This window comes from Heloderma suspectum, chromosome 16 (genome assembly GCF_057233095.1).
Source record: "Heloderma suspectum isolate Gila_16-S chromosome 16, 16-S_ref, whole genome shotgun sequence".
In the NCBI taxonomy this organism is placed as follows: Eukaryota; Metazoa; Chordata; class Lepidosauria; order Squamata; family Helodermatidae; genus Heloderma; species Heloderma suspectum.
In genome coordinates this window covers 7,312,413-7,327,746 of record NC_139473.1, presented here as the reverse complement: position 1 = coordinate 7,327,746, position 15,334 = coordinate 7,312,413, and the positions used below count along the sequence as shown (strand labels likewise).

Below are 15,334 nucleotides of genomic sequence, written 5' to 3'. Positions count from 1 at the left end.
CCCCCCCACATTGGTGTGTTGACTGGGGCAGTAACCTAAATACTCACTGTTTACCTCGTGCCCCCAACATGGGTCTGGTTCATCATACGCAGAAGGTTGTGCGCTCTTGATTCAGGATTAAGTAATCCAGGAAAAAACTGAATTCCCACTTGTATCAGTGGATGAAACACTTCCCCCCCACCTCTCCACAGGCCAAGATGGATATACTGGCTGCAGAGGAACTGGACGACATGGAAGAGAAGCCCCTCTCCTCTTTCCCTGGGGCAGCCGTGTCCTCAAGCCGGACCTGTAGTGAACTGGAAAAACCGTGGCGGCTGAGTGCCGTCATCCAGTTCTGGCCTCTTGGCCTTGTCCTCACGAGCGCCCCCGCAACGGTGGCTGGTTTCCAGAGAGACCTCGCCCTCTTGACGTGCCTCCAAGTCCTTCAGAAGAATGACGTTTACAAGGCCGGGCCCAAGCTGCCCTCACACGGCGTCACCTCCATCAGAGCCCTCCCGCAGGTAAGGGCCACATCCACAGTTATGTTCTCCCATGCTGCAAAGCACTTCAGCTGGGGCAAGGGGTTTAGAATCATAGGGTTGGAAGGGGCCTCCAAGACCCACGAGTCCAGCCCCCTGCTCAGTGCAGGAAGCCTGATTCCCAGGCGGTCTCCCATCCAAGCACTAACCAGGGCTGACCTTGCTTAGCTTCCGAGATCAGACGAGATCTTTGCTCGACATCACAGAATCATAGGGTGGGAAGGGGCCTACAAGACCCTCGAGTTCAACCCCCTGCTCAGTGCAGGAAGCCTGATTCCCAGGCGGTCTCCCATCCAAGCACTAACCAGGGCTGACCTTGCTTAGCTTCCGAGATCAGACGAGATCTTTGCTCGACATCACAGAATCATAGGGTGGGAAGGGGCCTGCGAGGCCATCTAGTCCAACCCCCTGCTCAGTGCAGGAAGCCTGGTTCCCAGGCAGTTTCCCATCCAAGCACTAACCAGGGCTGACCTTGCTTAGCTTCCGAGATCAGACGAGATCTTTGCTCGACATCACAGAATCATAGGGTGGGAAGGGGCCTGCGAGGCCATCTAGTCCAACCCCCTGCTCAGTGCAGGAAGCCTGGTTCCCAGGCAGTCTCCCATCCAAGCACTAACCAGGGTCTAAGTCTGTTTCCCGCCTCCCAGCTGAGCAGAGCAGAGCAGAGCAAGCTGCTCCAGCTGGTCCAGGGACTACAGAAGCAGGCAAGCTCCCAGAGAGCGAGCGAACAGAGCGAGCGAACAGGGGGAGCAAACAGGAGTTGGCCAGGGGAGTTGCAGTGGTTGAAGAGACAAAGGAGACAAAGGAGACAGAGGCTAAGAGGTAAGTGGGTTGCAGGAAGCCCAGGGCGCTGCCCTTTATCCTTCTGACTGGCTGTGAGCTCACCAGGAGCTTCTGAGAGCTCCAACTGAATTGGAGGGGTGTGGCCTGAGTACTCCCAGCAGCTGACTGGGCGGGAAGCTTCAGTCTGTTTCCCGCCTCCCAGCTGAGCAGAGCAGAGCAGAGCAAGCTGCTCCAGCTGGTCCAGGGACTACAGAAGCAGGCAAGCTCCCAGAGAGCGAGCGGACAGAGCGAGCGGAAAGGGGGAGCAAACAGGAGTTGGCCAGGGGAGTTCGGCAGGGGAGGTCAAGGGGGAGGCCCCTAACATTTTTTATTTTATTTTATTTTATTTTTACTAACTTTTTTTCATTTATTTGTCTTGTAACACACACTTCCACACCAGTGGGACTCTGCTTTTAACCTCTACTGAGTAGAGGAGCAGGCACAGGCTAGTCTAGAACAATCACAAAGCTAGACACAAAAAGGGAAAAGAGGCTATGGAAGGACAAGACTCTCCAGTGGTGGTGACCTGCAAGGTGTGTGCAATGTTTGTTTTCTTGCCTGAGAACAACATGGCCTACACCTGCAACAAGTGCAAGTTGATCACGCTACTGGAGGAAAAAGTAAGTGGACTGGAGCGGCGACTGTCAACCCTCCGGGGAATAAGAGAACACGAAGAGTTCTTGGACAGAATGGGGGAACTACAGCAGCAAAGGGCAGACCAGAAGCTTGAAGAGCAACAGCAAGATGAGGCAGTGGGAAATGCTGAGGTGAAGAAAAATGGAGTAGAGGATACTCCTTGGAAAATGGTGACAGTTAGGAGAAGAAGAACTAGACGACACTCTGCACCAGTGGAAGCGGTGGAGCTGTGGAACCGATTCCAGGTACTTGCAGATGAGACTGGAGGACAGCCTGCAGAGGAAGAATCACAGGGGAACCTGCATGAGAGTGAGCAAGAGGCTAAAGGTCAGTCAAACAGAGGCGATGAAACCCAGGCCTACAAGAAGAAGAAGAGAAGAGTGGTAGTAGTGGGAGACTCCTTGCTGCGTGGGATCGAGACCCAAGTATGTCGCGAAGACCCGTGGACTCGCCAGGTATGTTGTCTCCCGGGAGGACAGATTAGAGACGTGACTGAAAGGTTGCCTGCACTCATAAAGCCCACTGACAGGTATCCCTTTCTTCTCATCCATGTGGGAACAAATGATACCGCCAAGCGGAGCTACGAAGAGATCACGTCAGACTTTGAAGCTTTGGGAAGGAAACTCAAGAACTTTGGGGCCCAGATAGTTTTCTCATCCATCCTTCCAGTAGTTAGAAGAGGGATAGAAAGGGAACGAAAAATACTCCAGGTGAATGACTGGCTACGAAGGTGGTGCCGACGAGAGAGATTTGGATTCTGGGACCACGGGCTATACTTCCTGGAAGATGGGCTGTTGGCTAGGGATGGGTTGCACCTCACAAAGGCTGGGAAGAATGTGTTTGGCCACAGCATGAAGAACTTCATCAGGAGGGCTTTAAACTGAATCCTACGGGGAAGGGAGATGTAATGTTGGGGGTAACAATGGACGTAGGCGCATGCACTGCAATGGAGAGAACAGCTCTGATAGCGTCCAATAATAGTCTTCAGACACAGGTAGGAAGAAAGCCAGACTATGAAGCACATGGTCTTCGATGTCTATATACTAATGCCCAGAGTATGGGAAACAAACAGAACGAACTTGAACTCTTAATACAGGAGGGAAATTATGACTTGATAGGTATAACTGAGACTTGGTGGGATGACTCTCATGACTGGAATACAGCAATTGAAGGATATAACTTGTTCAAAAAGAACAGGAGGAACAGAAAGGGAGGCGGGGTTGCACTGTATGTGAAAAATACATATCTCTGCACAGAAATACAGGAGGAGGAGCTTGGTAGCCCCATCGAGAGCATCTGGGTTGAAATAAATGGAGCAAAGAATAAAAGGAACCTGGTGGTCGGAGTCTACTACCGGCCACCCAATCAAGGAGAAGATGAGGATGAAACTTTTGAAAAGCAAATAGCCAATGTTTTAAGGAAGCATGATGTAGTAGTAATGGGGGACTTCAATTTCCCCGATATTTGTTGGGAGACAAATTCTGCAAAACATGGCCCCTCCAGGAAATTCCTGACTTGTGTGGCGGATAACTTCCTCCTACAGAAAGTAGAGGAAGGAACTAGAGGATCGGCTATCCTTGACTTGATCCTAACCAACAGAGATGACTTAGTGGAGAAAGTAGCAGTTACAGGAACTCTGGGGGAAAGCGACCATGTTGTACTTGAGTTCTTGGTTCTAAGGGAAGCAAAAGCCGAGTGTACTCAAACGCGTACCCTGGATTTTAGGAAAGCTGATTTTCATAAACTCAGAACAATGATCAGTAAGGTCCCATGGCAAGCAATGCTAGCGAGAAAAGGAGTCCAAGATGGGTGGGAACTTTTAAAAAAGGAAATTCTCAAGGCACAATCACAAACAATTCCAACAAGAAGAAAAGGTGGAAGACAACAGAAGAAGCCAATGTGGCTTCACAAAAAGCTTAGGGATGACCTGAAAACAAAAAAGGACACATATAGGAAGTGGAAAGAAGGCCAAGTAACAAAGGAAGAGTACAGGCAGGTAGCACAGAATTGCAGGGATGGCGTCAGGAAGGCTAAAGCGGAGAACGAGGTGAGGTTAGCGAGGGATGCTAAAAACAACAAAAAGGCTTTCTTCAGCTACGTGCATAGTAAAAGGCAGAGGAAAGAAATGGTTGTTCAGCTATTAAATAAGGATGGCAAAATGATAACAGAGGACAAAGAAAAGGCAGAGGTGCTCAATTCCTACTTTGGCTCAGTCTTCTCCCAAAAGAGGGTCTATGACCCCCCTGGCAAAGGCGAAGTACAGGCTGAAGGGGCAGGATTGCAGCTTGAGATCGACAGGCATATGGTCAAGGAACACCTCATTACTTTGAATGAGTTCAAATCTCCAGGGCCAGATGAACTGCATCCTAGAGTCATAAAGGAACTGGCAGAAGAACTCTCAGAACCGCTGTCTATTCTCTTTGAGAAATCATGGAGGACCGGGGAAGTGCCAGATGACTGGAGGAGGGCTAACGTTGTCCCTATCTTCAAAAAGGGTAAAAAGGAGGAACCTGGGAACTACAGACCAGTCAGTCTGACATCAATCCCTGGGAAAATTCTGGAGCAGATCATAAAGCAATCCATCTGGAAGCACCTTGACAACAATGCCGTGATTACTCGAAGCCAACATGGATTTGTCAAAAACAAGTCCTGCCAGACAAATCTGATCTCATTTTTTGATCAAGTCACCTCCCTTGTAGACCGTGGGAATGCTGTAGACATCATATACCTCGACTTCAGCAAAGCTTTCGACAAAGTGCCCCATGATATCCTGATGAGCAAACTTGCTCAAAGTGGGCTAGATGAAACAACGATCCGGTGGATCCACAGTTGGCTACAGAATCGGACTCAAAGAGTGCTTATCAATGGGACCTTCTCAAGCTGGGGAGAGGTAACGAGTGGGGTACCGCAGGGCTCAGTCCTGGGCCCAGTGCTCTTCAACATTTTTATTAATGACTTGGAGGAGGAGGTGCAGGGAATGCTGATCAAATTTGCAGATGACACAAAATTGGGAGGGATAGCTAATACTTTGGAAGACAGAAACAAAATTCAAAGTGATCTGGATAGACTGGAGTGCTGGGCAGAAAACAACAGAATGACATTTAATAGGGACAAATGCCAAGTTCTGCACCTAGGAAAAAGAAACCAAATGCACAGTTACAAGATGGGGGATACGTGGCTCAACCACACTACGAGCGAGAAGGATCTTGGAATTGTTGTCGATCACAAGCTGAATATGAGCCAACAATGTGATGTGGCTGCAAAAAAGGCAAATGCTATTTTGGGCTGCATTCATAGAAGCATCGCTTCCAAATCCCGGGAAGTACTAGTTCCCCTCTACTCAGCACTGGTTAGGCCTCATCTGGAGTACTGTGTCCAGTTCTGGGCACCACACTTTAAGAAGGATGCAGACAAGCTGGAGAGGGTTCAAAGGAGGGCAACAAAGATGATCAGGGGACTGGAAACAAAGCCCTATGAAGAGAGACTGAAAGAACTGGGCATGTTTAGCCTTGAGAAGAGAAGACTGAGGGGAGATATGATAGCACTCTTCAAGTACTTGAAAGGTTGTCACAGAGAAGAAGGCCAGGATCTCTTCTTGATCATCCCAGAGTGCAGGACACGGAATAATGGGCTCAAGTTACAGGAAGCCAGATTCCGACTGAACATCAGGAAAAACTTCCTGAGTGTCAGAGCAATACGGCAATGGAACCAATTACCTGGGGAGGTGGTGGGCTCTCCCACACTGGAGGCCTTCAAGACGAGGCTGGACAGCCATTTGTCAGGGATACTCTGACTTGGATTCCTGCATTGAGCAGGGGGTTGGACTCGATGGCCTTGTAGGCCCCTTCCAACCCTACTATTCTATGATTCTATGATTCTAGGGCTGACCCTGCTTCGCTTCCGAGATCAGGCTCATCCAGCCCTTCGTTGAACCTCAGGCCAAATCTGGCGGGGGCGGGGGCGGGGAACCCAGCCTCTGGAGTTCCCTATATGGCCACTGCCCCCACACCTTTCCTACCCACTGCCAGTTGTTTGGGGGTTTCCAGCTTTTGTGCAGTTTCTCCTGAGACAGTTACCAGCAGTAACAGCTTTAAGCGATAATAGGCTGGTATTTTGGCCCCTCCCCCTTTGCCTTCAGCTCCACCCACCACTGGAATTTTTGGCCCCACCCACCCTTGAGAGCGTCTCCAAATTTTAATGCAGCCCTCAGGCTGAAAGGGGTTCAACGCCCCTGAACTAAGGAAACTGGAAAAGAGAGCTAGAGCGCTTTCAGGTGCCTCGCCAGTTAAAAAAAAAAAAGAATACGTGTGAAACTCGTCCCACGTGTGTGGCTGGTAGGGGCGTGGGAAGCAATTGGCCCCGCCCCTCTGCCACCACCATTTGCACCTGGCTGCACGTTGGAGGGCTCTTGAGGTTTTAGTAGAAATGACATAAATGGATCTTGCCAGCTCGCCCCTGCCCGGAAACAGCCAACCCTGAAAACTGACACAGACTCATTTTTCTGCCCAGGGCTGCGTCAAGTTCCGCTGTAGGAAGTCCCCGTTGCATTATGCCGAAATCAGGCCGCACAGCCACAGCTGCACAGTGACCGGGCTCAACCAAATCCTTCTCGACAACTGTGAGCTCCTCTCCGCTTGAAAGTGGACTTCTGGGCACTTTATCTATCAAAGTATTTATTGCACTCTTAACTCTCTTTCGCAGCCAAAGACAATCCACTTCACACTCTCTCTTTCTCCCACCTATTTCCTCCGGAACGGTTTTGATCAGTTTTCCCGGGTGGGGTGGGGGGTGGACTTCAACTCCCATCAGCCTCAGCCAGCATGGCCAATGCCCAAGGATGCTGGGAGTTGCAGTGCGTAACAATCTGGAGGGCACCAGGTTGAGGAAGGCTGGTGTACACTGTCAAATGGCATCCTGGGCTAATGGAACATAGCTCTATAAGAACATCTGCCCCACTCATGCAACCCCCCCATCCTTTTCTTTAAAAACAGCAAAAGGATCGCCCGTTTCCAGACATATGTGGGTCATGTGCATGTCCAAACCTGAGAATCTATCACATGGCCATAGTCAACATGCTGGCTGATGGTGCAGTATAAATCAACTCTGACTGAGAACCAGTGTGGTGTAGCGGTTAGAGTGTTAGACTGGGACTCTGGAGTTGCAGGTTCTAGTCCCCACTCGGACACGAAGCTCACTGGGTGACTTTGGGCCAGCCACTGACTCTCGGCCTAACCTACCTTGCAGGGTTGTTGTGAGGATAAAATGGAGAGGAGGGGGATAATGTAAGCTTCCTTGGAGGAAAAAGGGGGGGATGTAAATGTAACAAACGAATAAATAAACCCTGCCCCTTCTTACTGCATGGACCAGAGAGATGCCCATCTGTATTTAACCTTCTGTTCTCAAACAGACATCAGAACTGGGAAGCAACCCCTATTTAACCCAGTGGGGTTTGCAGACTAAGTCCTCGTGGTTAGGGGAGCTGGATCCAGGATCTGCCTGGTTTTCAGGGATTCCCCCCTCCCAACATCAAAGCATATCCCATTCAGCAAGGCCCCCTGACCCTCTGGGATGCTACACAGAGGGACTACAGGAGCTGTTATTGGGTGGGGTGTTACACATGCCAAAATCAGGATCCAATCCAAATCCCGAGTAGGGACGTATAAGACTTTTGTTCCTGTTCGCAAATCACGCAAACACGTCCCATTCACAATTCCAAACACACGCAGGAGCGCCGTTCTTGGGAAAAGTTTGCAATTTCCCAAACTTGCATTTGAAAGTGTGCACATCCCCCCCCCCCCAGCTGCCTTTTCACACAACGGCCTATGGGGGGGAGGTGCACATTTTCCCTGTTCGGGGGAAAAAAGATGCTCTCATTCAGGAACATAAATGAGAAACCATCTTCAAGGAGGAATTCGGAGAACCTGAATATTCATCCATCCCTAATGATGAGTCTATCTCATCATGAAGCAAAGCCATTTTCATACCATGGAAGTCTTCCATGCTAAAGAAAAATGCCAAACAATGGTCTTGGATCATAACCAAAGTTACTTTTTTAATAGGAAAACTAGACAGCATTTTAGAACTTTCTCTACGGCAGTACAGGGCCGTTCCTGAGACAAGAAAAAAAACACCAAACCTTTTAGTTCAAACTCCCCCACCCCCCAACATGTTTCACAAGTTCCTGTAAGGGCAAACAGTCACTTAAAAGTTCCAACAAGTAAACCCCGCGACTTCCGGCCAGGGTGGGTGATACAGAAGAATTGTCGTACACGTCTTTTAGTTTAGCCACGCAAAGTAAAATGGCTGCATCCAGACACAATTTGCATCCTGTGGATTTGGTTTCATAGATCTGGGCAATTTTGAACAAATTAAAGACTTCATAAAGTTCAGTGATTTATTAAATATGGTGTTGTTGGTTTTGTTTCCCCGAAAGTACTTGAACCTGTGGCCAGAATCAAAGCCATGGGGGAACTTAATTGCAACTCAGACCAGTGGTAACCAGTTTACATCCTGCTGCTTTCAATTAACGCCCAATTCGCACTCAGCAGTTGGTCTTTCCCCTGGAGGAGGGGGCTAAACTCTCCCCCCTGTGCCATTTGCAAAAAGGAACCCTTGCGAAATGCCCCAACAGAGAAAAAAATGGGGGGGGGGGGGCCTTGTTAGCTATTAAAATGGCACAGGGGAAATGGTTCAGCACCTCTTCCCCAGGGAGCATAATCCTGATCTGAATCAGGGATTCTTTTTACAGCAATTTTAAAGACACAAGAAGAAGCGATCACAGATCTCCGTCGTCTTCTCTACTTTGGCTCTTACTCGTAACTCACTGTGGCGGCATTGTGCCTGCTCAGAGGAAATGAAATCTGATTTCAATAAAATGCCATGAAGTGTAACGCTGGGATACTAGGACAAATGGGAAACAAAACCAGATCTTCCTCCCGTTACAAACCCAAACTCCTCTTAGACACTATGCCAGTTTAAAGACAGCTAAAGTTGGAAGAGAGGTAAGAATTCGGAGTGCAAAACTCAGTGTGTGTAAACCAGGGGTGGGCCATTTCAGGAGGCCTGGGGGTCACATCTCCCCCCGGGCGCCTATTTTTTTAATTTCAAAATGGCATCCGGAGTAGCTAGAGCAGTAGGAATCAAAATTAGCTTGTTTGCAAGCTAATTTTGACCCTTTGGATGCTCCAGAGTAGCTACAGAACACTAAAAGGATCAAAATGGCTGCTCTGGACACCATTTTTAAAAAACAATTGGGGGGAGGGCAGCGTTGCCCACCTCTGGTGTAAATATCCACTTTCTGCAAAGCCAGGGGATTTGCACTCTGAAAGAACGGTCTGAGACACCCTGCCCCAACTGGAGCCCTCCCCGGGTACTGGAGTGCAATTCCCAGCCTGCACGGCCATTGGCCAATGATGGGAATTGTAGTCCAACACATCAGAAGGGCACCACACAGGGGAAGTCTGGCCCAGGAATTTGAGCATGCGGAGATCCCACAATTAGTCAGAAGGAAGACGACCCATATGTCCATCTGCAAGCCCTCACCTGTCCTCTCCCTGTTCCTAAACCCCATTTCAAGCTGGGAGTTCGTTCTCCTTCTCGGGGGGCTCGACCGTCCGCAGGCAACAGTCTGCAAACTCCACGAAGAGCGGCTCCTGCATGCACTTTTTCAGGACGGTGCTCTTGTCTTCGGCACGGTCTACATCGAGAAGCAGCTCCCTGAGGTGGGGGTTCAGCAGGATGGCTCTGAGTTCTTCTGATTCACCTAGAGGGGGTTGGAAAGGAAAAGAAAAAAAGTGAAGGGAGGTAATGTCAAAGAGCAGACAGGTAAAGAGGGAGGCGCAGAGGTGTGCTGGCGACTAACCGCAGCTCTGGGTTCGAGTATGCAAAGGATGTTCTCCGTAACAGCAACTGCTCTTCTCCCATCCCAGCTTTCCCTAATGTGGTGCCATCCAGATGCTTTGGACCACACATCCCAGCATTCCTATCCTGACCAATGGCTGTGCTATCGGGCTGGTGGGAACTGGAGGGTACCAGGTTGGGGAAAGACTGCCGTGTCCGATAAAGCAGAACAACACATTGCAAAGAAAGCACTTTTCCTTGCAGGGCGAATGTGGCTGCAGTGGAGAATAAGCAGGCAGGATGTAGGTGCTTAAACTGTCCTGTGCTTCTCGGTTCTATTTTTAATATTTCTCCAGGAGGCGGGAGACCGGGCGTGCACAGGAGAATCATCTCATGCAGCAGGAGGTAAACATCCCTCCATCCTGCCAACCTACCCAGAACGGGTGTCCCATCTCTGTTCCACATTCATGACACCTCTGCAAAGTCAGGTCTCGGAATGAAAGTTCTCCAAGGCAACGCATCAATCCATCCCAGCCTGGCTCTCTCCAGCATGTGCTGGACTACAACACCCATCGTCCCCCACCCAGTGTGGCCAATAGCCCTGCTGGCTGGGGTATGACGGAAGCTGTCCTCCCAACACTTCCGGAGGGCGTCACGGTTGGGGATGGCTAGCGCCCTAAGAGATGACAAATACTGCCTTCATAGCACAGTCCAAGCCAGGTTTGACCAGCAGCAGAGGACCGCAAAAGCCCAAACCATTTTTTTAAGTCGGGGTGTGGAATGTCTTTCAGCCCGAGGGCCAAATTCCATTTTGGAGAAGTCTCGGGGGCCGCATTCCAGTGCTGGGTGGAGCCAACGGGAAAAGGGGAAGGGCCAAAACACCAGCCTATGTTTGCTTGATTCCCGTAACTCGGCCTCAGGAGAGGCATTTCCGCCTTTCTGAATGGGGACAAAACTGCACGAAAGTCAGGAAACCATCAAACGATCGGCGGTACAGGGAAAGGGCACGGGCTTCTGGGAAACCTTAGAGGGACGGTTTGGGAGCCTAGGGGATGTGGATTCGGGCCCTGGGTTCGAATTCTGTATCCTTGTTTTAAGAGAAAACAAAACAGGTGGCCGGGCCAGCAAATGCCCAACCTTGCCGCCCTTCGGAGCCCGCCCGGGGAGGGAACAGCATGTCCCCTATAAGAACTGGATGTCTGAATTCACATGTGGAGTTTCCTAACAGCAGTGCATGTGCATACACACGCCCACACACTCAAAAAACACTGCATTTTTAAACCAGAAAGCTTACTTAAGAGCTGAAGTTTGTGGAGAGGAACTTTATCGTCTTCGCCGTTTTCTGTCAAAATGTCATCCACGGACCATGGGCTTCCTAAGGGAAAACAAGGAAAAAACAGTGCCAAAGAAAGATGAGGTAGAATGGCCCTTAAATTCTGCAACCCGCCATCCTGCTCCAGAAAAGAAATTCCCTTCGCAGTGGTCCACCAGCGGCTGGTGGTCTCCCGCAATAAATCTGGCAGCAAAACGCACAGAAAATTGCTGCCAGCTTCGTACAGCTGTGCTCCTATGTGAAGATGGCGACACCATTGCGCTACCATCACGCCTATTCAAAGATGGCGTCAGCACTCCATGTCTATCGCTTCTGGGGTTTTCTTGGGGTGGGGGATTTGCCCACCCCTGACTTTTAGCACGTTGAGGCACACCAGAACGAGAACTGGGCTATTCGGGTAACATGTACTGCAGTTTTCAAAGACTCTCAGCTTTCATTTTTAAAAAAAAAATGTCCCTAGTCCTTGTGTTTGTGGGATTGCCTCTGCAGACAAGTTGGCTGCCCGTTCTAGGTTCTGCCTTTATTTGGGGAACGTGAAAGGAAGCATGCCAACAGATCATTTCATCGGAATGTAAAACTTGGAATCTTGATGGAAATATTTCTTTCCGACTGCAAAATGTGGCTAACAGCTGAACAACTCGTTTCCTCGGTGCCTAATTGTTTATTTCTATGGCACAGAAAAGAAAACCTTCCTTAATCACAGTTCTCAATGTCAAACAAGTCTTTTGTTGCAGAGAAGAGCAAAAACCTTCCCCAGTCCCCCTCCACCATGCGAAGTCCAGCTTTTGCTTCCCTCCCACTTCAAATAAATGGAATTTTGACACAACAGCGTTGGCAATCCAGCAGACTTCAAAAAGGAATTGGACAAATTCAGGACAATCAGTCATGGCTATAAGCCACAAGGGCTCTATGCTACCTCCAGGATCCAGGGCAGTATGCCCATGTACACCAGTTGCTGGGGAACATGGGTGGGAAGGTGGGACATACACACATGTCCTGCTTGTGGGTTTCCTGTGAGCAGCTGGTTGGCCCCTGTGTGAACAGAATGCTGGACTGGATGGGCCCTTGGCCTGATCCAGCAGGGCTCTACTTGTGTTCTTGTATAAAGATAAGGAATCGTTCCAAGACACAACCATTTTCTTCCCTCAATATGAACCCAAACACTTTTGTCTGGCCCTTCTCAACCTAATGCCCTCCAGATGTGTTGGACTGCAACTCCCATCAGCCCAGGAACGATGGGAATTGCCGTCTAACACATCTGGAGGGCAGCAGTCCGGCGAAAACGGCTCTTGTCCATAAAACCCCATTCGTGTTAACAATTAAGTTGGGAATGCAGGAAATACCTTCAGCGTTTACCGATTTCTCCCTCTGAGCATTCCAGGAAGCTTCTGTCTTGGCTGGCTGCGGACCCGGATCAGTCTTGGCCACACATTGTTCTGTTCAGATTCAACACACATCTCATTACTCGCTCCACGCCAGCGATGTCAAGATAAAATGTTTCAGGATAAAATGTTCGCGGGGGCCTCTTTTGTGGTGGCACCTCCAAATCGCCTGCACATGAAGCCTCCCTCCCCCAGGTTCGCACGGGAGGGAGGAAAACCTGCACGAACTGTGCGCTGACTAAGGCGATGTGAGCAAGGAGATAACAGCAGGGGCAGGGAAGCCGGGGGTTAAAGTGCCACAGGCTCGCGAGACAGACTGAAGCAAGCCACAGGTCGGGGGATAAAGACGACAGCGCCCAGCCGAAAGCGCCGAATTTCAAACTTTCTCCTCATTGCTAGCTCACTGTTGTTATTCGTATATTATTTAAATCAAGACATGTGTTTAAATGCTGTTATTCGCTTATTATTATTTGTCCCACCCTTCTTGCAAAACTACTCAAGTCAGCGTACATGCCTCTCCTCCCGCTTTATCCTCGCAACAGCCCTGTGAAGTAGGTATGGCCAGGAGACTTTGGAGCAGAACAGGGATTCGAACCCAGGTCTCCACAGCTTAAGTCCATCATTCCGGCTACCACTTTTGCTTTTGCTACCGAGAAAGCAAAAGCGGACGTTGGTCTACCAACCGAAGCCAGGTGCGAAAGATCTAACTGCAAAGGTGTCAGCCTAGGACCGAGAGAGACCCGGGTTCAAATCCTCACTCGGCTTTGCGCCAGGCTCTCGGAACAGCCCTTTGCTGATGAGTGGGATTAAAAGCATGCAACCAGCCACTGTGGCTGTGCTGCAGCAAACACGAAACGTGCCATAAAAATGCCACAGTGGATTTTTTACGTGCCATAAAAATGCCCCAAGCAAGCTGGAAGCACAATTCTAGGTATGGGTATGAGTGATAAGTCCCACTGAGTTCAGCGGGGCTTACCCCCAGGTAAGAGGCTATACGTACAGGAATGCACACTAAGTAATCTTGTGGGGGGAGCGGAGGGGCAGGGAGGAGAAAGAAAATATCCGCCTACCTTTGTGCTTCCTGTAGCAGGGCACTGAACAACTGAAATGACAAAAGGGGATTTATTTATTTTTCTAAATGCGGATTAAAAAGGAAGAATGGATCTGTTTCAAGCGGTGACCTGGAAAATCTGTCCCTCAGCCCCTGGTTGGTGGAACCCAATTGCGCTCAGTCTCTAGTGAGGAGGGAGGTGTACTCTGCTCTGCACATGGGCAGAAGTACCCTTATGACTACCTCACACGTTGGGCAGGCCGAGTAAACCCACCATGTAAACGGGCTGGGAAGAAGGCACATCCCAAGGTGCTGAGGTGCGTGGGGGCGTGAAGGGAACGATCCAGACAGATTACAATCCAGCGATTACAATCCAGCATTAACGGGAGGGCAGGAAGCAACTGCACGCTCCCAGCTCAAGGAAGGCTGCAATCCTAGCCACAGTTTACTTCTGAGTAAAGCCCCATCAAACATGGTGGGACTTACTTCCAAGTAAACATGCACAGGCCAAGATTTATCCAAGAGAGTCCAGAGGGATTTGCAAAGAGAGAGGAAGAACTTCTGTGAGCTGCCGAGAAAGCTTCGGCTACAGAAATGTAAATAACAATAGTAACGATAACAACAGAAAGACATCCCAGCAGCTGCAGGATGGACCTCCCAGGGGTGGGTGGGGTTTAAAGACACAGTGCCTCTGACCATACACAGAGCCCCCTTTGTCCCTGGACAGAAGCTGCTCTGAACATAGGCAGAGGGCGCCCACACCCATCCCGGCACAGAAGCCCTTCTGAGCATACACAGGGAGCCCCTCCCCTCCCGGAAGCGGCTCTGAGCATGCACAGAGAGCCCCTCCCCTCCCGGAAGCCACTCTGAGCATGCACAGAGAGCCCCTCCCCTCCCGGAAGCCACTCTGAGCATGCACAGAGAGCCCCTCCCCTCCCGGAAGCCACTCTGAGCATGCACAGAGAGCCCCTCCCGGAAGCCGCTCTGAGCATGCACAGAGAGCCCCTCCCGGAAGCCACTCTGAGCATGCACAGAGAGCCCCTCCCGGAAGCCGCTCTGAGCATGCACAGAGAGCCCCTCCCCTCCCGGAAGCCGCTCTGAGCATACACAGAGAGCCCCTCCCCTCCCGGAAGCCGCTCTGAGCATACACAGAGAGCCCCTCCCCTCCCGGAAGCCACTCTGAGCATACACAGAGAGCCCCTCCCCTCTCGGAAGCGGCTCTGAGCGTACAGAGCCCCTCCCTTCCCGGCACAAAAACCCCTCGGGGCATACATGAAGAGCCCCCCCGTCCCTGCACGGACGCCCCTCTGAGCATGCACAGAGAGCCCCTCCCCTCCCGGAAGCCCCTCTGAGCATACCCAGAGAGCCCCTCCCTTCCCTGCACAAAACCCCCTCCGGGCACACATGAAGAGCACCCCCCCCCCGTCCCTGCACGGACGACCCTCTGAGCATGTCCAGAGAGCCCCTCCCCTCCCCTCCCGGCACAGAAACCCCTCTAGGCAAACACGAGGAGCTGCCGCCCCTCCACGGGCGCCCCGCGAGCGCACGCGCAGAGCCCCTCCCCGCCCGGCACGGAAGCCCCTCTGAGCATGCACAGAGAGCCGCCCCGGCGCGCCCCGGCTCACTATCTCTCGCGGCAGCGCGGGCAGCGGTACTTGGCGGCGCCCGGGCCGCCCTGCGCGCAGACGACGCAGCCGCCCCCGCGCGCGCCCGGCATGGCTCCGGCGGCCTGCCCGCCCGCTCGCCCGCCTCC

At 51.1% G+C, this 15,334-nt stretch overlaps 2 protein-coding genes across 3 annotated transcripts in view; one reads left to right on the top strand and one right to left on the bottom strand.

Moving 5' to 3' along the window:
* Positions 1-8,376, top strand: part of MYO19 (myosin XIX) — a 46,338-nt gene extending 37,962 nt beyond the window's left edge. For both annotated transcript variants that reach the window (XM_084822692.1, XM_084822691.1), the window contains 2 exons: positions 192-500; positions 6,486-8,376. In XM_084822692.1, the coding sequence (XP_084678818.1) occupies positions 192-500; positions 6,486-6,614 (438 nt within the window). In that variant the 3' untranslated portion in view covers positions 6,615-8,376. The remainder of the gene's footprint in view (positions 1-191; positions 501-6,485) is intronic.
* On the bottom strand, positions 8,009-15,334 carry ZNHIT3 (zinc finger HIT-type containing 3). Its single transcript, XM_084822700.1, has 5 exons — positions 15,207-15,334; positions 13,601-13,632; positions 12,492-12,584; positions 11,110-11,190; positions 8,009-9,738 (listed from the first exon to the last, which is right to left on the bottom strand). The coding sequence occupies exons 1-5, from the start codon at positions 15,296-15,298 to the stop codon at positions 9,548-9,550; spliced, it is 489 nt and encodes a 162-aa protein (XP_084678826.1). The 5' UTR covers positions 15,299-15,334; the 3' UTR covers positions 8,009-9,547.